Raw genomic sequence first — 23,968 nt, 5'->3', positions numbered from 1 at the left:
TCCTTATTGGTTTTGGTTGGTGAAAGAAATCGTATAAAATATATAAGCATAACTTACCTACAAAGACATCAAATGTGGGAGTAATTAGTTTAACAGATTAAAGAGTTGAATGAGTACTACTGGGATAGAGTTAAGAGAAATTTGATGCAACTGTGGGGATAAAAAGTCTGATATTGTGAAAATTTGTGATCATGAGAACACATTTTCAGGAGAATTAATGGAATATGCATAATTTAGGTATTTTTTAAAAAGACTCAGGAAGGTAGTTTTCTAGATATGGTACTCATTTCGTCTGTGCTAGGGGCTCATATACAGATTTTATTTTACTCTGCCAAAGTAAGCCATTTTCTCTTTGAATCTAATTTGGAACTACTTCCAGTCAGCCATATGGAGAAAGCCATGCTGTTTTGAGGAGAAAATAATTTAAGTGCATTTAAGCGCCCATTTTATTTTTTGGTGTAGGTGAAGCCATTGGAATCCTGCCATTTGTCTTTACTGAGACTAGGTTTTTACCTCTGGTGTTTCATGGTGCTTTGGGAAGTACTTTTGATGTTGTTTCTAAAAAAGAAGATATTTTTAGCAGGATACAAAAAGTCAGTGGCAAACCGAGTGAGGCATTTTCATTTTAAAAACTAATCTCATGCCTTTGAGGAGCATCCACTTTGTCTGCACTATTCAAACTATTAAAATCTATTTTTCATTAGTACTAGGCAAACAAACATGCTGAATTATGTGTCCATTTATAACAAGTATAATTGGAGAACAAAGAATTAAGGTATGAGTAAAGAAGTGGCTAAGTATGGGATGCTGAAGAGAGAAGTACTTTTTTTCATAGGTGTGGGCATTAGGCATATCTGTGAAAAGTCCTGTTGTCTAAGGAGAATGTCAACAGTAAGACACAGTACAATAAAATGAACAGCTTCTTGCATCCCGGTGATTTGTGTCCTTCACACCAGAGCATTTTGATATTGGCTTTCCAATATCTGATGTCTTACGTTCCAGTGTCTGAAGATGCTGTGAATTCATAACATTAATGAAGCTGATTTCAGAAATGTTCTGTGAAAGTAAAGGTGTCAGTACACACATACTTCCGTTTGTTTTCAAATACATGTGTATCACTTAGCTGTTTCTTATTTTAACGAGTAAAACTAATTGAACCCTGCATGAACTTAGAGTGTGCATGTGTTAGTCATTTAGCAGGTAAGGTTTTACTGTATTATTTAAATGTTATTTTTTGATGCAAAGTGGTTTTACTCTTTATTTTTTCTTTCCTACTATCTCTGATGGTGAAGGATATTCAGAAACCCTTTTTGCAACCTCCCCAGTCATGCACATTGTCCGTCCAACATTCTATAAGGGTATTGTCTTCCTTTTTTATCATTATCAATGAAATAGAGACAAAATCCTATTAGGGCTTGCAGTTGAGGCATTTGCAGTGACACATGGCGTAAAGGGAGGTGTGTAGTGTACCACCTTCATAACTCCGTTCTTTCCTACCATTTTGCCATTACCCTGACAATGTTCTCACTTTCCAGCTGTCTGCATTTTAATTCTAGATGAATAGAAAGAATGTTTTCCAGAATTTTGGCAATTAGGTATTTTTAAGTATTTGGCAGGTTTTGTGAGACAGGGCGTGCTCAGTAGTGTACCTAGATTTTACTTTATAGTTTCATAGTGTAGTAACTGCCTAGGATTCAATTACCAAATATGCTACTTTAGTCACTAATTTCCAGTAATGGAAATAATGACAAATGCACTATACTTTCCCTGTATATGGTCTAAATTAACATAGTAACTTCTTAAAATATTTTTTTAATGTATGAAGTCACAATTTCATATTCTGCTTTGTTTTTCTATTGTGTATTCAGTGCAACCACTTTATCCAAGGATCAGAAATGTTACAACAGCAGCTGCAGAGACCTATGCCAATATCAGTTGGGAGTATGAGGGACCAGATCATGTGAACTTTTATGTTGAATATGGTGTAGCAGGCAGTAAGAAGTCATTTCATTAAATTTTGCTAAAGTGTTTAGATGTATTTTCAAAGATTTTTATAGTAAATGTGGTCTTAAATTGCCCTAGTGTTAATGATAGCTCTTAAATGTCTAGAAGAATTATTCTTTACTTTGATCGGGAAGATCAAATATTTTCATTTTAATGAACACCAGTGTGTAGCAGATATTTGATGCTTAGATAAAATATCAGCCTTTGTTCCTTTGTATTATTTTATGAATTCTTCTGAACCTGAACTTCTAAAATTGTGGTTTGCATGAAGTTGTTTATCATGCAGTGATTATGTGTGTAAAAATATGATCACTTGCATTAAAATAGTATATAACAATTTTCCTAAATTTCGACCAATTCAGGAAAAAAAAAAGGATTAAATAAGTGAGACAATCAAAATGATATTCTTTGTCAAATTAAACCTTAAAATAAGGTGTCAACCAACTTAAGTACTTTAATTGGCATAAAAACAGGTTTTAATTTTTGATAATACCAGTAATAATTAAAACACAGATAACAAAACCAAGATACTTCTTTTCAAATACTCTATCCTTCTAAAGTTAGGACTAAAGATGACCCATCTGAAAATTGCAATATAAATGCATTTTTCTAAATATTGGTCAAATAAGCAGCTGAGACTCTATTAGATATAAGAGAATGATCAGGAAATATGATTGGTTCAGATTTCAAAGCAGAACTTCTTGACTAAAGTAAATATTGACTGAAACTGTAGAAAAGTAAATTATTAAAATCTTAACATGTATTTTATAATTATAAGTAATAAACCTTTTAAAAATAAATGAAAATAGTATTTCTCTAGTACAATGGAACAAATGTTTAAAATACTTTCATAATTCATGTACAATGTCTTCAATATATTGCATGCAATATATTATTTGAAGTCATAATTTTATGTGATTTTATTATTTTTTTGAGAGCATAGTTATTTTTATCAGCCAATCCATAGCTTAGTCAAGTAACTGTTGATAGTATTCTGTCTAGAAACTTTCAGTAATACAGAGAAAATTAAAATTGCAATATGTTGTTTTCCTAAAATTTTTGTAGGCAAAGAAGATTGGAAAAAAGAGATTGTAAATGGTTCTCGAAGCTTCTTTGTGTTAAAGGGTTTAACACCAGGAACAGCATATAAAGTCCGGGTTGGTGCTGAGGGCCTGTCTCAGGGTCCTGGTGTTAGGAGTTCAGAGGATGTGTTTGAGACAGGTCCAGGTGAGGCACACCATAACAATTCTGTGTCCTAGTCAGAGTTGTGGTAGACCAAGTGCTGAAATGCTGCTGAACTGCTTCTAGCTAAGAGATGTTGTAGCCAGCATCTTTGCATGTTCTTTTTTTTTTTTTTTTTTTAGAGCAATGTTGAATTATTTTATAAACTCCTAAATAATGCCAGCACATGTATTACGTAGACTATGAATGTTTTCATCCCTTCACTTCACTCTACTTGTCTGTTGTTTATATTAGGGGCAGGATACTCACTGTTCACACTCCATCTGTTTGCTGTACGCTGAAGATGACCACTTTCATTTATTTACAATTAATGTCATTAGATGGCTATATTCAAATAGCGTGTGCTTTAATAGAGCCAAGTATACATTTTTAAATGTAATGATCTGCATATGATCAGTTTTAATACAAAGAATCTGAGCTAAAATTTTTTCCATAATCAGAAGTGCAGATTCAATTTGATGTCTTATGTGATCTGTTTATACCAGTGTTAAGAGATTCCTACTTTTAAATGTTTCTTCTCCTGTCATATACCTGTTTTACATAGATCTTGATGTCACAACTATATGCTGTGAATCAGAAAGGCTGTTTAAGTTCCTTATGTACATATTTCAGTCATATTTCTTCATAAGCAAATCAGTAATGCTTGTTCATTTAACTTAGAGAAAGGGTTTTATTGGAAGCTTTGATGTTATGCTGAATATGTCGTTGCCATCACAGCATGTTCTTGGTCAGCTGTTATTACTTGTGTGTATTTGCTAGCCACTTTTGCTCATTCCAAGCATTTTGATCGGTGCATAATTATTTAGCAGTAGCCTCACCAACTCCAGAATGTTATGATTTAAGAAAGTAGTGTAAATATGAAAATATGCTTAAAAAATACGTAGTCATCATCAGACAACAAAGTAAATAATGAACATGCCAGTTTGAAAGCGAGTACTTTCTAAAATCATAATTTTTTGTTTTGTTTTGTTCCATTTCTGTTCACAGTTTATCGTGTTGCAGGAAAGCTTTGAAAACATGGTGCTGAATAACAGTGCCAAGCAAATATGCAGAGGCTAAACACAGAGGTTATATATGCCAGAGACATCTAGTAGTATAAAAGCAGATACGTGAAGTTTTATGCAAATATACATCCAAAGCCTAAAGCAGCAGTAAAGCAAGGATCAAGACTACAGTATAGTTCAAAACAACCTGAGTGGAAACCTTCCCAAAAGCATCTTTCTGCACAAAAAATACTGAACCAGTAGATAAGGAATCCTGTAGATACTCAGTCACCTTGGCTCATGTCCTTGAGCAGTTGAGGAAGAACGGAATTTAAATACAGTCTTTTCTGCCTCTCGATCATGGAAACGTTCAGTGTCCAGCATTAAATTGTAAACATAGTATATTTCATACAGAAAAATATGTCACACCGTCTTCAGCCTAGATCAAAGCTTTTAAAGGCTGCAAAAAATGAAGTGGACAAAGAGGAAAATATTGGAATATGGAACATGTCCTTAATTAGGAATGAAAGTAGAATATTTCATATATGAGGCCTTTGCCACATTTTTTTCTTTGATGAGCATTCCTGTAGAGCATCTTCATAGTGTGCTGGTTTATCTTTTTGAGCATCCCAGTACAGTGTATTGCATTCACTCCTGCATTAGCAGTTCACCAAGAGTAAATATCTTTCTGCCTGAGGCAGATAATTTGCTTAGCGTAAGCAGGAAATGTTGTGCCATTTTTAAAGTTGCACTGAGATCTAGAAACCCTTTCCTTTCCTTATATGCAATAAGTTAACAAATACAGGAAGCTGCATAAGTACGTTTTCATCTTTACTCTCTCCCATCTATCTTGCATATTTTTATGCATGAGTTGTTTTGCTTGATGCTATTTTTTACTACATTTGAATGTTAAGTGTGCTTTTGCATTTTATCACAGTGTGTATTATACAACCTTTAATGCCTTATTATAAATGCGTATTTGCAAAACTCAATTGTAACTGTAATGTGGAAACAAAAATTTCTTTTAATTTGATTTATAATTCAGATGAAGATTACCTTTGTGATTTTGTGTTGAGTGCCACATATATATTTATATTTATATATGGTATATAAAGTATAAATATATATGTTATGTATATCTATAATGTATAGACATTTTTATGCAAAAGAATTTTAAATTGGTGTGCATATGAGAAACAGTTTCTAAAATATCAGAAAGCATAATCTTAAACAGTAGCTAAGAAGTTTCCTAATCGGAACTACACAATAACGAGGGATGTTCATTGATTAATCTACTTAAATAAAGATCAAGTCATAACTTTGCCCAGTAAGACCAAAACCAGGCATCAAAATAAAGAGTTAATTTTAGCCTAGTAATTGTAAAGTGCAATACACATTGGTCTTCCCTGTGAAATGGAGGGTAGATACTGTCTCCAGAAATCAGAGGTGCTTTTGACCATTGAGAGCTGATGCTTCCAAGCTGTCTCAGCCTTTGTCTTAACTGATAAATAACATTGAGATATGGGCTTGAATTCTGGCCTATAACTGTATTGTTACATTTTATTGTTAGTGTGCTTACCAGCCCAGTGCAGTCCCTCGACAGCTAGCAATAGTCTCTTGCCCAGCAAGATGCAGGTACTGTTCAGGGGACAGCACCAGCACAGGATGGTTGTCACCCAGCATGTTTTGTAAAGGGAAGAGTTTATGCTGTATCACCTGGAATCATGGCTGGAAAAGTCAATGCTCCATTGAAAACGGGTTGTTTCTCATGTGCTTTTATGAGCCTTCCTGTATAGACATATGCTCTCTAAAGAGGGTTGGAAGTCTTTATGGGGCTCTGGGACATTCATATTTCTGTGTGTAAAGCTATAAATGCATTGTGTCCTCCGCTTCAGTGGAAGTAAGTCTCCAGACCTTCCCTGGGCGAAGCATGTTGTGCCACGAGAGCTGAGGTATTCACAGCATCCAAAGAGACTGACTGAAGGTCTCAAGTGTAATCTGGTCCTAGTGTGAAGTATCTACTAAGCTGAGATCTGAAGTACTATTGATCCTTACTAAAATAATTTACTGGCTGTGAATAATCCAATACCTTATCTCATAAAGCCAGAAAAGAACAACAAATGCTGAACCAAAATGCCATGTGAGTTACACGTAGGAAGTGTTTTGCATTCCTTGTTCATGTGGGAGGATGATCTTTGTCTCTATTTCCCAAATAGAGAGTGGTCTGTTGGGCAACTCTATGAAGAGTTTCAAACTCTTTGGTTTTGGGGCTGGAGGAGAAAGTGAAGAATGAACACGATAGGTTTAGATGGATGTCCAGCTTTTCCACTTCATCTCTTCTTCTGTCTGTAGCGTGCATCCCTGACTTCTCTCACCCTTCTAACTTTCTCCCAGCAGCAAATCCTAAGGCTGGTTGCCTGTAGTATATTTCCAAACAGGGGAGTAGAAAATAAACTTCACCAGGAAAATCCTCCCACTGTGTTGGAGACCAGCAGGAGGGATCCAGCCCCCTGACTGCACAGATAATTCCTGTCCGTATTAGGGACTGTAGCGTTTCCTGTGTAGTTTGTTTATCATTTATGTCTTACAGCGAGAGTCAGCATTTGGAGAGAAATAGTGCCAAGGAAAGGCTTCCCAATTGCATTGTGTTAAGTCCTCACTAATGCTAAATCATGGCAATCATAATAAACTGTAGGATGAGGTATGGATTTGAGGAGAGGAAGAAAACATGATGCTTAATAAGGCTTTAAAGGATGCTTCGTTGTTGATTTTTAGTTGAAATTGAACGTTAGGGTCTTGAATAGCCCATCTGTTTTCCCATTTCAGAATAATGGGAGTGCATTAGCTAAAGAGTATTGCCTTTTTATTCATTTTGAGAATGCAGTCGACATGTTTGTGTGAATTATAATTTGCAATTTCATTTCAGTAGTTTAATTAATGTAAAATGGTTGAGAATAGTTTTGAGGTTTGTGGAAAGCAATGTAGACTGTGCACAGGTTTTGCAAAGTAGTTGCTAACCTTAAATGTTGCAAGAATTCTTATATACTCAAAAGTAAGTTCTATGCACATGTACTTGGAAACATTTTAAATAATCAAAATATTCCCAAAACACAGTATTACTGTTTTTTCAATACTAATTTTCACAGTGAATGTTGTTCCTTAATTAATGAACAGTGTATACAGGCTATTAATTATTTGAATTAGCATAGCATTTAAATGCAGCAAAACATCTTATTTTTCTTCTTTTATTCTCTAGCAATGGCAAGTCGGCAGGTAGACATCGCTACTCAAGGATGGTTCATTGGTCTTATGTGTGCTGTTGCTCTTCTGATCTTGATTTTACTGATTGTTTGCTTCATAAGGAGGAATAAGGGTGGAAAATATCCAGGTATGATGTACAACAACGAGAGTAAAAATCATCTACTGGTAATCGATTAAGACAGATCACAGGTTTGCTGGAAAATTTATATTTGCTGCTGATTTAAATTTACATTATGTATATGGTAAATCGGTCTTATCATTTGGTAGGCAGGAGCAATCTGCCTAGAAAAACTCAATCCATTCAAGCATAAGAAAAGTATCTCCTTCATTCTTGGAGGGTCGTATTAGTACATTACCTCTCCAGAAAGGTTGGAGCTTTGATTGAGATACTTGGTCCTCCTCCCCCCACTTTCTGAAGTGTAATCCAGATGGCTTTAACCCACTAAAATGAGCTGAGTTAGAATTTAATTGATTAGGAAGTGCGGAACATTATATCAAATCATAGCTGCCGTGTAACTTTAATGTATTGGGAATACATTTCATGGGACAAATCCCTTCATGCATTATTTTGCTTCAAATACGTTACTCTCCTCAGAAACTGTGTCATCTTCAGCCACTGCATTTTTGCAGCCAAATTTTAAGTTACCATCCTTCAGTTAGGCTGGTTTTTCTTCTATAAGTTTTTCTTTATAAGGTTTTTTTCTTTTTAGGGTATTTTTTACTATTAGGTCTAGGAATGGCCAAGCATAACTGGTAATTAAAATTGGAACTGTACAACCTACGTCTTCTATCAAAACTGATTCCTCTGGGGGTACATATTATAAAAGCTATATATTTAGAATCACAGAATCATAGAATGGTTAGAGTTGGAAGGGACCTTAAAGATCATCAAGTTCCAACCCCCCTGCCATGGGCAGGGACACCTCCCACTAGACCAGGATGCTCAAAGCCCCATCCAGCCTGGCCTTAAACACTTCCAGGGATGGGGTATTCACAACTTCCCTGGGCAACCTGTTCCAGTGCCTCACAACCCCCACAGTAGAGAATTTCTTTCTAGTATCTAATCTAAATCTCTCCTCTTCCAATTTAAAACCATTACCCCTTGTCCTGTCACTACATTTCCTGACAAAGGGTCCCTCTCCAGCTCTCCTGTAGGCTCCCTTCAGATATTGGAAGGCTGCTATGAGGTCTCCCTGGAGCCTTCTCTTCTCCAGGCTGAACAACCTCAGCTCTCTCAGCCTGTCTTCATAGGAGAGGTGCTCCAGCCCTCTGATCATCTGTGTGGCCCTCCACTGGACCCGTTCCAACAGGTCCGTGTCCTTTCTATGTTGAGGCCTCCAGAGCTGGACACAGTATTCCAGATGGGGTCTCATGAGCGCAGAGTAGAGGGGTAGAATCACCTCTCGTGACCTGCTGGTCACACTTCTTTTGATGCAGCCCAGGATGTGGTTGGCTTTCTGGGCTGCCAGTGCGCACTGCATATACACATTTGTGTGTGTATATATGTATGCATGCATATATGTGTCTTATATACCTTTCCCCAGTCTTATATTTGTGTTTATGGAGTAGATCCATAGACTAAAGCTCCCTTGCAAAGGATCATGACAACCAGTTTGCGTAGAATAGTTGTACTGCCTGACAGGATCTCAGAGCAGCTGTGAAGTATGAGTGGATATGAATGGACTTCAACTGAGCATCAAAGAATAATTTGATTTTTCTTTTTCCTTTCCTATCTGCAATAGAAAGTACAATTGCGAAGTTTCAAGTAAAATTTTGATTTCAGGAAAAAAAATCTGGTCTGTATCACAGACTTCAAAGGTTTGGAAATGATATAAATATCCAGTCTCTGGGATGCTTATTTAAAGTCAGCTCAAACTTCTTGAAGTTCATATTGTTAATTTGGACATGAAAAAGATGGCTGCACTTAAAAAACATACAAAAAAAACCCCAGCAACCCATACTCTGTTTTACTTTCTTCTGCTTGTTTTGACCAGTGCAATTCTGAAAACTAGTGTCAGTAAACACTTAAAGCTTTTATTCTTCACAGGCAAATCTTTTATACCTAAACTTAGCATAGCAGATACCTTATTGAGTACAAGAATCCTACTCCGCTCAATCCAATGGTTTAATGGTTTTATGGAGAGAGTAAAGATTTATCGTGACTGCAAAAATTAAGTAACAGAAGCTTCTGTCCCAACCGCCTATGCCCATGGAGAAAAGACAGATGATTAAGGAACACAGTGTTATATACGAGTTGAATGATAGGCTGAAGACATCACCTTAGATTTTTCCTAATATTTGGATTTTTTAAAGAGAAAATGAGATTATAGAGGGTATAGAAAAGTGACTCTTAGTGGAGACAATTGCAAAAAGAGAAGGAAAATTGGGCAGATGGAACAAGTAAAGTGGTGAAGCTGAAAAGACCAGGGAGCACTTGGGGTGAGCAATCATCTAGAAGAGGGTAAAACACAGTTTGAGTAAAAGCCCAGAAGGCAGCTGGTTGCTAAGGTTGTCGTTACTTTGTGGAGATCCCTGCTATGCCCCTCTTTTTTCTGCTTCTGCAGAATTACTAGATATACATAATTAATTTTTTTTGTGCACACATACATATGCATATACATAGACATACATAAAGGTAGACCTTGACTGTTTTATAAGATTTCTAGATTCAGTATGTACTCTTGATTATAGCAGTTACTCCAGAGCTAATTGTATTTCTTGTGTCATTGCAAATGTACTGTTTCACAGGGAGTGACGAATGCAAAGCACAAAGTTATTAACTGTTTCATCATAATTTTAACATGTCGTCTTGAGATTGCCTATGGTTTGAAAAAATTAATAAATTATTTCAATATAAAATTATAGTAGCCAGATACATTTCAAGGTGTTATGCATTATTGTAATTATAGACTTAGAAAGTATGGTCATATCATTTTAAATAACAGCATATAAACTAATGATGTACAAATTAAATGTGGAAATTACTAGAGTAAAAGATAAGAGATTGAATGTTGGATTATATAACTATATCTGCTAAACATGGGAAAGATTTGAGCAATAGCCAGAAAAACAGAAATTGAAAGGCAAAGGGCAGAACCATAAAGATAATTCTTGAAGTCAGTATATTATTTTACTCTGTCAACAACCTTAAAGGAATATATGTCTTCTATAAACATCTGTCATTTTAGGTACTAGCGGGTTTCTGTGTCAAAGGACACAGTGCTATATAGGTTTTTATAGGGACAAGTTGCATGCATGGATTTATTCCCACTAGTGAAGGGTGACTAAATCTATAACAAGGATGTGCAAGAGATACAATTGTGTTAAATTTAGATTCCAGTGTAGGCGGTTTTGCTTTGCTTTTGATCATGTTATAGAAAAGAAGAAAGTAACAGGCCATGCCTATTTTTTCCAGTATTAATAATTCTTAAAATACTATTTTAAGTTCCCTGGAGTCTTAGTTCATGAAATGAAAGCACAAAGTGTACAAACTGACAGCGAACACAAGTGAATCTGATTTCAGTTTTATCAATCAGTATGAGATGAGTATCAAGAGAGAATATGGAGCATGGATAAGTAAAACTAAATTACTCAGATTTCAATAAACAATAGCTCTATTAATAACATAAGTAAAGAAAGTATTTTAGTACGATTTTTAACAAAACCTTCTCTTTAGTTCTCGAAATGAAAGGAAGAAAAATTTTTGCTAATGCAGAATGACACATAGTATTTTGCACTTGAATGGAAATAAAATTCAATAACTAATTAATAGAATTTTCCTTCAAAAGCAAAAATGTAACAGCCTAAGGCACTAGTTCAAAAAATTCTTTTTATTCAAACCACGTTCCTGCCAAATGTGATCAGTTTGAGAAATCAAGGTCTTGAAGTTTCTCCTCTTGCAGTTTCATGATAAAAATTACTATTTCAAATATTTTAGTGAAGGAAAAGGAGGACGCACATGCTGATCCAGAAATACAACCTATGAAGGAAGATGATGGAACATTTGGTGAATACAGGTGAGCAACTGATGTGGTTTGTCGTGTTCACCGTTCATATCACACATGTACTGTATATAATATCACACTTATTAATTCAAAACTAACTTTTTTTCCATGTTGACAAAGATTCTGTATCCAGTGCTGTATAGAACTATAGATAGCATTTCAACCACACCATTAGAAAAAAAAAAATAAATCCAAGCTTAAAGTAAGCCATTCACTAAGGCAAGATGAAATCCAGATTCAAACACAGTTGTCTCAAAGCGAGGAATCTGTATTTACAAACCTGATTTTCAGGTAGATAAATACCAGATACAGTGTCCTTTCAGTTAGGGCACATTTAGCATTTTGGGTTTTGAAAATGCATTGTAATTGAAGCCTAATAAAGGCAATCTTCTATTAAATTGATAGGAAAACAAATGCATTTAAAATATCTGCCGGTACTAACACCTAATACAATAACAAGGAAGTGATGTTATACACAGAGGAGAAGGAATGTCCTACAAGAAAAAATAGATCTCCCTTTCATGTATTTCAGTACAAGATACATAGCAAGCAGCTTCAAGGCATGCAACACAGCTCTTATTCCTGACTCTTTCCTTTGTTGTAAATGCAGTCTTGCTGAATCTCCAGGCATCATAAAAAGCATGCCGTGGCAAGTCTGTTCATACAAACATTATGAGTATAGCATATTCAATAAGCAGCATTTTATTTGTTGTTTTTTGATTAGTACAGGAAATAATGTCATTATTTTCTAAATATGTCAATACCATTCTATTTTACATGGGTGTTATATTAGATTTTGTAGTGCATTCCTGGGTCAAAAGCATTGTAAAAACCCTTTATTATTTTGAAGATGTGACATTTACAAATGTACATAGGAAAATCAGTTTTTTCAAGAATGATCCACTCTGTTGCCATAGCTTCTTCATATAAGAGAAATGTGCATCTTGACCTGACTGGACTAGATTTACAGTTCTGAATGCCAAAGAGCAGCTTCTGTTTATTCTTCCTTGATTTAAAAAAAATATGATACTCTTTCCTTAGGTTAATGAGTTCAGAATAGTATTTTATTACAGTATTAAGTGCATATGGATTAATTAAATTCAGCTGATAAAAAGGGAAGTGTGAAGCAATGTTTGGAAGCAGAGATAAATAAGTACTGTGTAAGTTTTCCTAGGCAGTCCAGTTTGCATTCTCCTTTACTGCTCCTCTATTTTTCAATACTTAGAACTTTCAGCAGCAGAAACTGACCTTCGTACAGAATTGTACAAATTATATGACCTCACTACATGTTTTCTCAGGCCTAGCATAAGACTGTTCAAGTCTACTTTCATGTGTGAACTGTAGGAAGATTTGAATTTATGTCTCCATATTGAAGTGACTTGAGTTAATCTATAGAATCATCTAGTGTTTTATTAAATTACTTTATAATGCATTTATCCACCTCATGTCTGGTGAATATAGACAGATGCACATCAAGCTTTCAGACTTGTTCACATGAAAGAGCTCATCCTATTTACCATGCAAAAACTCCTTTCTAAAATGTATTTCTGTGTAATTAGTCTATATTGGGCTTTCCTCTTTTTTCCTTAGAGACAGGGCAGCAGCAGCAACCAGTCAGATTACAGAAGATATCTTGGCACCCTCTCTGCAGCCCAGCATCACTGCAGTCACTCAGTTCCCAGTTTGTCTGCCTCACGTGGCAGTGGTCATGATGCAGTGCTCCTTTGAGGAAAAAGGGTATAGGGTTTCCCTTGAAAAAAAAAGTAATTTTTGAAAGATGTAGGAATTCGAGTATTTTGAACTTTTTTCATCACTTCAGGTCCATATCTGCTTGGACAGGAAAGAAACTGGACAAGGAAAAGAACAGAAAAGGTAGCTGTGCCAATTCTTCTGAAGCAGACCCTGTCTTTACCAAAGCAAAGTCTGTGAGATCTGACAGATCCAACTTCTTCAGAAGGTCAGGGGATCAATGCTCCAGCACCAGATCAGAGACCTCCTACACCAGGAGGAGGGCTAGGCAGTCTTCAGAGCTTACAAGGGTTAGTTCTGTCTCTGCTTCCCTCTGCCGAGAGGAAAAGAGGTCAGACGAATGGAAGTGCAGGCATGGCTCTAGACATCATGCTTCTGAGCAACAGATAATGGGGTCGGAGGAGGGCTCAGATTCTCAGGCAGGACAGCCGTCCCCTTTCCAGCAACCCCTCAGCTCCAACTCAATTCATGGCTCACTGGCAAGGCAGCGTTCTTCTCTCCAGCACTGGTTCAGCCAGACCCCAGACTACAGCTCAGATTCAGAAGACACTCAGAGCTCCTATCACGGGAAGGTAAGACCTTCTACTACTACTCACTTCTCTGAATCTGAAAAGAATTCATTAATGAAATCTGTAATTTTGCCTGAGCTAGCTACAGTCTTAAAGGATGCTTTGACAGCAGCCAGACAAAGTATAACTTCCGTGGCACAGGCTAGGACCCATTTAGTAAAGCATCCCAGGGTACCAATTACAGAAGTTCCAGTGGTTCCTCTGGAAGCAACTGGGAGCGGTTCCCAAAATTTTAAGTCTGACCATATGGACGGTTTAAAAGATCCAACAGCTCCTGGGAAGGAGAAATCCAAAGTTGACAAGGCCTTGGAGGTTGAGTCATCGCCTGAAGATGGGGAGATGTCATCTGAGTCCCCTACAGAAGACCAAGAAGGATCAGATCCTCTGCGTAAGTTTGACATGGAGAATCAGAATTATCTGTTCAAGCACATAAAAAGAGTGTTAATGCTAAAATCTTCAAAATCTGAATGTGCTTCAGAAGAACTGCTTATCCCATCTGAAGAAGGCAAGGTAGATGCACTTCCTGTCCATTCAGCAGTGGAAGAACTTGTCTATAGGATTTGGGGTAATCCTGAGGCAAAGCATGAAGCCCCAGCAGTCCTACATAAGCTCTATCCTCTTCCAGTGGATAAAGCTGCTTTGTGGGGGACCTTGCCTCAGGTAGACAGGGCATTGGTTAGTGGTGATTCTGTACTGTCAGTGCCTGCTAATATGGATGCTCTCCCTAAAGATCCTACTGATAGAAAGGTTGAGGAAGCAATCAAAAGATCTTTCAAGCTAGTTGCAGCCCAGCTTGGAGTATCTATCTACTGCACTTACGCTTGTAGAGCATTACTAATATGGTTGGAGAAGGAACAAGCCAGATTCAAAAAGCAATGGGTCCCATCTGGTGCTGTGCAGAGGAAACGCAGGCTGTGTAAAATTGCGGCTAATTTTATCCATGATGCAGCTGAGGATTCTCTGAGACTCACAGTTAAAAATATGGCATGCCTCACTGTAGCCTGGAGAGCTATATGGCTACGTCCTTGGACCTCTTCGCTAGATCTAACATGTAAACTGCTGTCCTTACCATACACAGGCGGGAAGCTATTTGGTGAATCCTTGGTCCAGATCATGAAGGATTTCTCAGAACACAAACACTCCTTACGTCAGCTAAAGAAAAAGAGCTCTGTTGGAAGCTCTTCATTTTCTTATCCTCACAAGTGTCTGAGCTCCTTTCGTTCTCCTCCAAAGTTTAAAGGAGGGAAGGGAAAGTATAAGGTCTCACACTCATTTCATGCCAAGTACGAAAGGACATCTCACTTTCAGAGAGACACCAGACCACCAAGAGGAACTTTCTAAGAACATAGACTTGCTTCATCCTTTTTCAGGAACTGGGAAGAGTGAAAGACTTGGAAATTTATACTGAATAGACTTCAGTATTTCTGGACAAGTAAGCCCAACGCTTAGAAAATTAGTTGTTTAAAAATAAGATTTAAATTATTAAATTACTTAAATCTTAATGACTAATTTAGATCTCCTAGAGAAGTCATAGCTCTCAATTTTAGGAGAGATTTTTGTCACATTCATTTTATAGGCTTCCCAGTATTCTTGGGATGGCTTGGACTTGTTCGAAGTTTTGCACTCTTCAGCTTTATCTAAGAGCATACCTTCTGCAGAACCTGCCAACATCGCATTTTCCTGCCGTATCTATCTAACAAAGGAAGTAATGCCTTAGGAAACACTGGTGTTTCAGGAACCACAGAATGACTGGGTGCTCTGTGTTCCCGTGACCGGGGGCACACCTGCACCTTTACGTAATAAGGGAAAACAGTGCCTCTGTAGCAAACTGATCTCACTACAATCGCAGTGGTTTCCTGAGTCATAGAAGACTAAGACAGCAAATTGTGGACAGTCAATGCTTACACCAAGAAACTGCAAGAAATACAAGAAGTACCACAAATGTATGTCTGTTTAAATTAAAATTCAAGACTATCTAGAACTCCTGTTCAGGTCAGTCTATATGTATAAATCAGACTAAATTTCCATCCTAGGCCCTAAATCAAGAGAAATGAAGAAGTTATGGCATCTACAGACCTGTGAATTCATGGGTAGGGAGAGACTGCAGGCATGCATTTCTTAGTCAACTTCACAGGAAGATTGACAGTCTAGTGTCTCATGGCAGTCTGCAAGATGTTCTTAGGAAGGTCAAACAGGACAAGGCAACTACAATAGCAGGACCACTAGTGTGGTAACACAGGATGTTTGCACATTTTGTTGAACTATTTTGCCTCTTTTCTTCAACATTTTTGACACACACGATATTTTTCCTAGAAATTCTTGGATATGCTAAGAGATACTTTCTGGAAATGATTGGTGGAGAGTTCTGAGATTGCTAGATAATATGTTACTCCTCCTTCTTCTTCTGGGTTGATTAACAATGAGAATATAGTTTGTAAATACAATAGTATTTTTTTTCTCTTCTAGTTATTCAAGTTCAATAGCTGCTTAGGGTGTTTCCAGGGGGACCTAGCAATGATTTGTGCCTCAGCACCATAATTCTAAGCTTGGTCCCTTCTAGCGCGAGAGATGATGTCAATGGACTGCCGACAGAATTCTTGTCTCTGAATAGTCCGGTTGGATTTGGCAGTGGTCTTACTGCGTCCACATTTACATACATGTGCTTTCTTTGACGGTTCTTAATTTTATTCTTGAATATCTGTGTTGCTACTTTTTAAATCAGTGCTTTGATTTCCCTTTGTATAATTTTCCACCAGAAATAGCAAAGGTGGAAAGTTGGTTGAATTTCATGCAAGCTGATTTTTCTTTAAAATTTTCACGAGAGTCAGGTTCTCTGACTAACAATTTTTTCAACCCATTGCCATTTAAAGCCAGAGCTTAATCTCCCCGTTTTTCCAGCTTCTGCCAGGATTGAAGATTGAGTATTACAGAGATGTTAAAGAAAAACAACTCAGAAAACTAATATAGATGTGCTTATGTCTTAGCTAGATCAGGAATAATAAAACGTGTTGAGGTCTGGATTGACACAGGTGTGTAAGTGCTTAGGGAAAGCATTTTTCATCTGCATAGTCCTGTCAGTTCAGGAGCATGAGCAGAAACCTGTTAGGTATTGGGGCAGAGGTTTTCCTGGAGCGTGCAGGGAAGCTGTAGTGTAAGATATTTCTGTGGCTTTATGTGACTGCTTATACTTAAACATTTCTAGGCTGTTGACCTGAGGGCACAGAAAAAGGAATTTACTGCCAACAGTTTTCATCTTCTGCATCCTCTTTCTGCGTCCAGTAGGCCAGACTGCTTTACCCATTTTGTTTGTTTTATGTTGCCTTTCCTCTCACAGTTGTGTTATAAGGAAAAGTAGTATATTGCTAACCATATATTGAGTCTTTTTGCATGTCCATGAATGTGGCAAAGTTTAGTGGGAACTAGTTGCCTGCTGGACTGCAGAGGCATCGTAAAACTGTCTTCCTCATTCTGACTGGTTGCTGCATGTACCCATATCTAAGGAAGAAAAATTGAAAAGTTGAAAGAAGAAAGGAGATTTCAAGGTACCTATTTCTTTCAATAACTGATGAGCTTGTGAAATGGAAGTAATTCTTTTAAAAATATAAGTTTGTACTTTGCACTTACACGTTATTGTCACGTGCATACTTCTTCGTATCTCTTAATTATTAACTGCAAGTTTGCTATGTGTTTCATGAAACTAAGAAGAAAAAGAAGCATGTATTCACATATTAGCAATCATTTATGAAAAAATATTTAAATCATGCTTTTAGGGTATGCTTTAACATTAAACACTGTTCTTACTAAAGGGCAAGAAATGTGTGTGGTACATACCAGTACTTAACAAAAGGACTGGTACATATCACTCTTCACTGAGCAACATTCATTCCTAAAAAGTAGCAGTATAGAATTCATTTGTAAGACAACAAATAGTAAATGTACCCCTAGACTTAACTTTCATGGCTGTCTGATCTAAATATAAAATTCATATGTAAACCCTCTTTGTTTTGTTCCCTCCCAGTACTTACTGTCTTGCTATTAATTGTATACGTGGCACATTTCAAAAACTTCTTCATTTTTCCACTGTAATTTGTCAGCCTAATTAGTACTTTATTTCAAGACAATAGTTCAAGATTTATTTCTTGAATTTTCTAAATTCAAGATTAGTACTTATCATTTCAAGATACTACAATAGGTTAGTATAAAAGATAGCAAGCAAAATCACAAACAAAAACTAAAACGAATTATGATCTATCCTGGTTGCATTTTTGAATAGTTTTATGAACAACTCCAAGCAAGATTAGTGAATCTTGCAATTACTGTATCAAATTTATGGCTTTAACATGTTTTTGCAGTATAATATTATATATCCTACTGCCTAAAGTGTTCTGTAGCTCTTTGGGCATCCATATTCACTGTGCAATTCAGTGGCTTTTGTGGTTTGCTTCTTGGAAGCAAAGAGAAAATACATTCATTTCCCAAAAGCACCAGGGTCCCTTCTCTGTTTTGCCCCCCCAGGGTCACAGAAGTGCTGTCCAAAACATTGATGTCTTCACTTTTTTGCTTTCTCTCCTGCTTGTTGTTTTGCGTTTTATTCCTCAGTTTCTTTCCCTTCCACCCAAAACATTCTGTTCATCTAATAGAAGAGTCATAATCCAGTTTCATAAAGAATAAATGGTACCACGGCATATATTTCCTTTTCCTGAACAAGGAGTGGGAAACACCCTGGATAATCCCGCATCTTTTTCTGCTGCCAGAATCGTGGCAGAACTTCTTTCATATAGTGCAATAAGGGAGGAAATTCCCAGATCCAGGTTTGATTTTTGCATCTGCTGTAACCGTGCCCTTACCCCAGTGCCTACCTCTGTGCAGGTGTTTACCTCTAGGTAAATCTGCAGTTTCGTTTGGTTTTAATTATACAGACAGTAGAATCTACATCCTTACTAAAATATAGAAAAGTCACAGGCAAATGAAACCAAACTGTGTAAGTATTTCTTAGTTGTTTGGCTTATAAATAATCTTTGTTTTCAATAATGCAAGCATGAAAACCCTAAGAGCAGAACTTCCCATAGGCAGATTTATCTAGGTTATAAATGAAAATAGAGTTTTATATTGGATTAAACACAAAAACGTGGGTATTTTTAATACAGTGATGGTGTATCATTTATTTAGTGTATATTCCAGCCTAGTGAATTACACTGGATAGGGTCACACTTTAGAATATTTGCGCAGAGTTTCTGGACCAGTTGGAATATGGTACAAATGCAGTTTTAATTTCTTTTCATTCCTACATATTACAGTGTAAGCAATTACAGAGCTGCTCATCTAAAATTAAACAGCAAACCATATGTGTAGTGTTCTTTACTAAATGCTGTTACCCAGAAAGCATTAAACACTGCAGTCATTCTTCTTTGGGAAGAGGACCTGGTCCTACTTCAAAATGAGGGTCTGGTCTTCGTTTGATTTGTATGGCCTGTTACAGTGACTCTGATGCCCTCTGATGAGGGCAATGGAGAAACTGCCTGTGATTTCTAATTACTCGAATCTATCTTCAACCTTTTAAATACAGGGTCACTCCAGAACAAACTCTCTCCAGTAATATCTCTGTAAGCTGCTTGTGTTTGCAGTGCTATAAACATTTGCACTTTGCTGCTGGATGCTTGACATTTTGGAGTAGCTTTCTTTTAGATGTTACTACTCTATATGTTTGCAGTATCAGTGAGCACAGGAGATCAACAATACGATGTTTATCCTCATGCCATGTACACAGCACTAACTAAAAACAAAGTCAAGACTGATACAGTCAAGTTTAGAGTTTTTGTCTTTGGGTATTTTAAACATGAAGGTTTTCTTATATGTTAATAAGATAGAAATTCCTACCACTTCTTTCTTGTGTATGCATAGAAGAATAAAATTTCTGGTATACTTTTTCTATCATTATTAGAGGTGTACTTTTAGAATGTGATAACTTGGAGTCTTCCAAAAAAGGTGATGAGATGAGGAGAAGCAGCTTGATGGAAAACTGGTATAATGGTTTTCTACAATAGTGAAATATTTCTCAACAGGGCATTTGTTAGCTAACAATATAATCTGTGTGACCTTGTATGTGCTATATCTATATATATATATATATATAGGGTTTATCTGGATGTTCAAAGATATTCATTAGAAAAAAAAAAAGAATATACATTTATTGGAAGAACTAAGGTATTTGTTTTTTAGGAATTACACAGTTAAAATAATTTGCTGAATATATATTCAGTTTTTAATTGAAAATGCTTTAGACCTGCTGCCAAAATCTTCATTTTGAAACTGAATTGCCGCGTAAAGGATTCTGAAAAGAGCCCAACTACATTTCATGAAATACAAGTTTACCACGGCTGCAAATTTATTTGGGGATTCTGATGGTGATGCAGCTTTTCCACTGACAAGGGAAAGACAACAGTATTCTGCTACAGGGATCTCCTGCATTTCTTTCCTTTCCTTTTTCTGTTGTCCTTCAACTCACCATCATCATGTTATCAGTTATGGATTAGGATAAGGAGGTTGATCTGATAAGTAATGAAAAAAACTAAGCATGCTCTTACCTGTAGCTACTGTAAGATTAATTGTTGCTTTACCTGTATGCAGTAAATGTTTTAGCAATTTTAAGAGCAAATTATTACTGATAAAATACTGATCACTATCAGGATATGGACTTTGCTTTTCTTCTTAGGCTGTTTTCATTTGTTTCTTCTGCACCCTTTTAATGGAATATGTAGGTCTCTTGAAAGGTAAGGTTGAAAATTGCAAGTCTGGCCTGCATTATGTAACAAATTATTTGAAATGCAGTACTTTTATTTTCTTTATACTAGTAAAGAAAATTGGTATATTTCATTTAACCAAATTCATTCTTCATTCATGATCAAGGAGTCAAAGAAATTAAGAAGTTTAACAGACTAACTTCACGACACATCATAAGCTTGTTACTTTGGAGAACAAATAAATTATTTTTTTTATAACTTTACAACCCACTTTTTAATGCTTGCAGTTGCATCTAAATTGCTTCCAAGCAAAGGGCACAAGTCTTATCATTGAAAAGTCATGCACGATGAGGGAAAAAAAGAAAAAAAAAGAAACAAAAAAAAAGAAACCACAACCCCCCCCTCCCTCCACTGAAGACATTCTCTGTTTAAACCATTCCTACACCATGTATTCATGTCAACTGCATCATATTGATCTGTCTGTACAATGTGATGTGGGTTTACTAAAGGATTCTAGGGCTGCACACATGCTTTTTATAAACTCTGCATGCATGGCTGACTTTTGTCTTAATATATAATGCATCGGTTAATTCCTTTTGTTTGTTTGTTTGTGTCTCCAGCGATGCAGAGGACCATAAACCTCTAAAAAAAGGAAGCCGGACACCTTCAGACAGAACTGTGAAAAAAGAAGACAGTGATGATAGTTTAGTTGACTATGGAGAAGGTGTAAATGGTCAGTTCAATGAGGATGGCTCCTTTATTGGACAATACAGTGGTAAAAAAGAGAAAGAACCTGCTGAAGGAAACGAAAGCTCTGAGGCTCCTTCTCCTGTAAATGCCATGAATTCATTTGTGTAACCACAGAACTTGGTCCCCTTATATCTTCAGTTTGTTTAAAGCACTCGTACATCCTCCTTCTCATACTATGAACATGCAGGTAACGGAGCTCCTCACCATGAGATGTTTATGCTATGAGACTATGCAGGTCGATACAATTACACAGCATAATGACACATTAAGTGGTATGTTAGTATGACTCAAAAAAGTCAAATTTTGTTCAAAACTTGGGTATTTTTACTTTTTTAGAAGGAACTGACACAAACAGTAACATCAACTTCTAATTTTGTTTCCTGTTGAAAATACAGTGTAATGCATGAAAAAAAAAAAAGCTCCACGATTCACAGATAATCTCGTGTACACTCTAAAAACATGGTTTGACAATTTGTTATGCAGTCCTCAGCTGAATCCCTGGGTATGAATTCCGTTTTCATTGTCAGAGTGTTATAGTAGTATTATATAGAACTTCAATGTCTTTGTGGACATTGTTGTGAAATTGGTGACTTAATGTCTAGCTATCATATGTCTTTTTGCAAGACAGTTAGGAACAGTATGTACAGTATATAATTGCTAAATGATTTAAGTATGACACTTGCATTTGCTGATGCTTAATGAGACCCTATTATCTGCTCTTTGCTCCTATTACTTCATAGCCTTTTTAATCTATCGAGTATTACAGCAGTACAGTGTTCTATTTTTACATCAAAACACATTGGATTGATTTTAGGGCATAAAAGATACGCATTGCAATGCATTTTGGAATTTGTACAGTCACTGAAAGAAAAACTTTAAAATAAGAGAAAATATTCCAGAAAACACAGGGCAAAATACATTCAGTGCCTTTATACAATATGCATTCCATAATGCGCTGTACTACTAAATCAGTTGGTGCAGTAAACTGTGATTAGCGGACTACTGTCATTGCCAAATAAAATGAAAATGTGAAGAAAAAAAAAGTGTTATGAAACTGTTGTGCGAAAAACGAAAGGTTTTAAATTACACAAAGAAGAGTATGATTTTTTTCCCTTTAAAAATAAAATAAATGCTTTCTAGACAGTTCCAGCACAACATGTTTTCATGGCCTTAGGAGATTTAAAAAAAAAAAAACCACAACAAAACACAACCAGAATTAAATTATTTACTAAGCAGAAAGGTATAAGCTCTTGTAAAATAAATGGATTGTTAAAAAACCAAACCAGCCAACTCCAGCAGCGCGAACGCATTTCCCTCTGTGTCCCGGCCTGATCGGTGTGGCGGCGGCTTTGTAATTCTCGGCATCCCGAGGCAGTGGGGGGGTTACCGCTCGCGACCACAGGATTCAATCTGACAAGTGCTAATACGGTTTTAGTGGTAAAGGATTACCATTATCGGTTACGAAATTATTTTCTCGCATACTATATCAATCAAATGTTTACCTCCAAATATAAATTTTTATAACAACCTATGGTTGAAGGAATGCTCAGTTTCATTTGCCAATAAATTGGTTTTTCATAACTTGCATCAAGTTTAATTTTAAGTAAGCTTTTTATATGTAGATATTTTGTTGAATTTGTAAATACACTTAAAGCGTAGATGCTATATGCTTCTAGGTGTTACACACAAATAAAACAAGAAAGCTTATGTTGTACTGTGTAAGAAGTACTATAGCCAATGGTATGCATGGTATTTTAAAGCATCTACTTAAATTTCTGGAATTTTTTTTTTTTTTCTTGCTGTGAAGATGAAATAGTGAACTGTTCTGCTTATTTACTGCAGATTCCTAATTGAACCATTCAGAGCTGTTGCCAGTGCATTACATTAGTCCATAGTACACCTCGCAGCTTTCATGTATATATTTTAGGTAAAGCACAACTGAAGTAATCACAGCTGTAAGCTTGCTGTAAGAAGCTTCTTTTGCACCTTTGAGCTTTCCGTTCATCAGTTTTCTTAATGGGAACCGAAATAAGAAATGAATTCTACAAACATTGACTACCAAGCACAAAGAGAACTTTTCTTAATAAGATTTGCCAATGATTTTGGTAAAAGAGAAATATAATTTTACTCTTATTTAATTGTAGATGCTGAATTATCTGTGCATGTGGGGGTAAACATACAGGCTCACTTCTGTAATAGTGCAACAGATTTTGTATTAAAAATAAATGTGGTTTTAAAATTTCACTGTTTGTTCTGTTTACACTAAAAATCGCATCTGATTCACCATGTAATTAAGGATTCAAAGCAGAAAAAAGCCTGAAACAACTCTGGCAGAAGTTCCCATGGTGTTACGGGACTTTATGTACTGCAACCAAGTCGGTGACAGAACGTTGCATATCTTTTCGTGCTACCATTTGAAAAAATGTGCACTTGTCTGACTATTTCCTTTTGAAATCTCCTGCTATTTACATGTTGCTTCCATAGATGCTTTATTTAGTCGTATTTCTACAAAGAAAAAAACCGAAACAGTCGTGTTCCATACCCGCAAGAGTGAATAAGAGAAAATAAGCATGTTTATTCCAAGTTAAGACCCTTCAGGTAGGATCCCAAATCAGGATTTTGTGTCGTGAATGAATTATCTGACATACAAAATTCTGGGCGCTTGT

General features: G+C 36.3%; 1 protein-coding gene across 33 annotated transcripts in view; it reads left to right on the top strand.

Annotated features, from left to right (window-relative positions):
• Nucleotides 1-21,410, top strand: part of NRCAM (neuronal cell adhesion molecule) — a 71,437-nt gene extending 50,027 nt beyond the window's left edge. For 18 of the 33 annotated variants that reach the window (XM_074165586.1, XM_074165582.1, XM_074165602.1 and 15 more), the window contains 3 exons: nt 7,486-7,617; nt 11,428-11,506; nt 21,173-21,410. In XM_074165586.1, coding sequence (XP_074021687.1) covers nt 7,486-7,617; nt 11,428-11,506; nt 21,173-21,410 — 449 coding nt within the window. The other 15 variants (XM_074165482.1, XM_074165474.1, XM_074165466.1 and 12 more) reach the window with 5 other exon arrangements.
• Nucleotides 21,411-23,968: the final 2,558 nt, after the last annotated feature.

This window comes from Numenius arquata, chromosome 2 (genome assembly GCF_964106895.1).
Source record: "Numenius arquata chromosome 2, bNumArq3.hap1.1, whole genome shotgun sequence".
Classification (NCBI taxonomy): Eukaryota; Metazoa; Chordata; class Aves; order Charadriiformes; family Scolopacidae; genus Numenius; species Numenius arquata.
The sequence above is the reverse complement of the archived record's forward strand: the minus strand, read 5'-3'. Positions and strand labels throughout refer to the sequence as shown.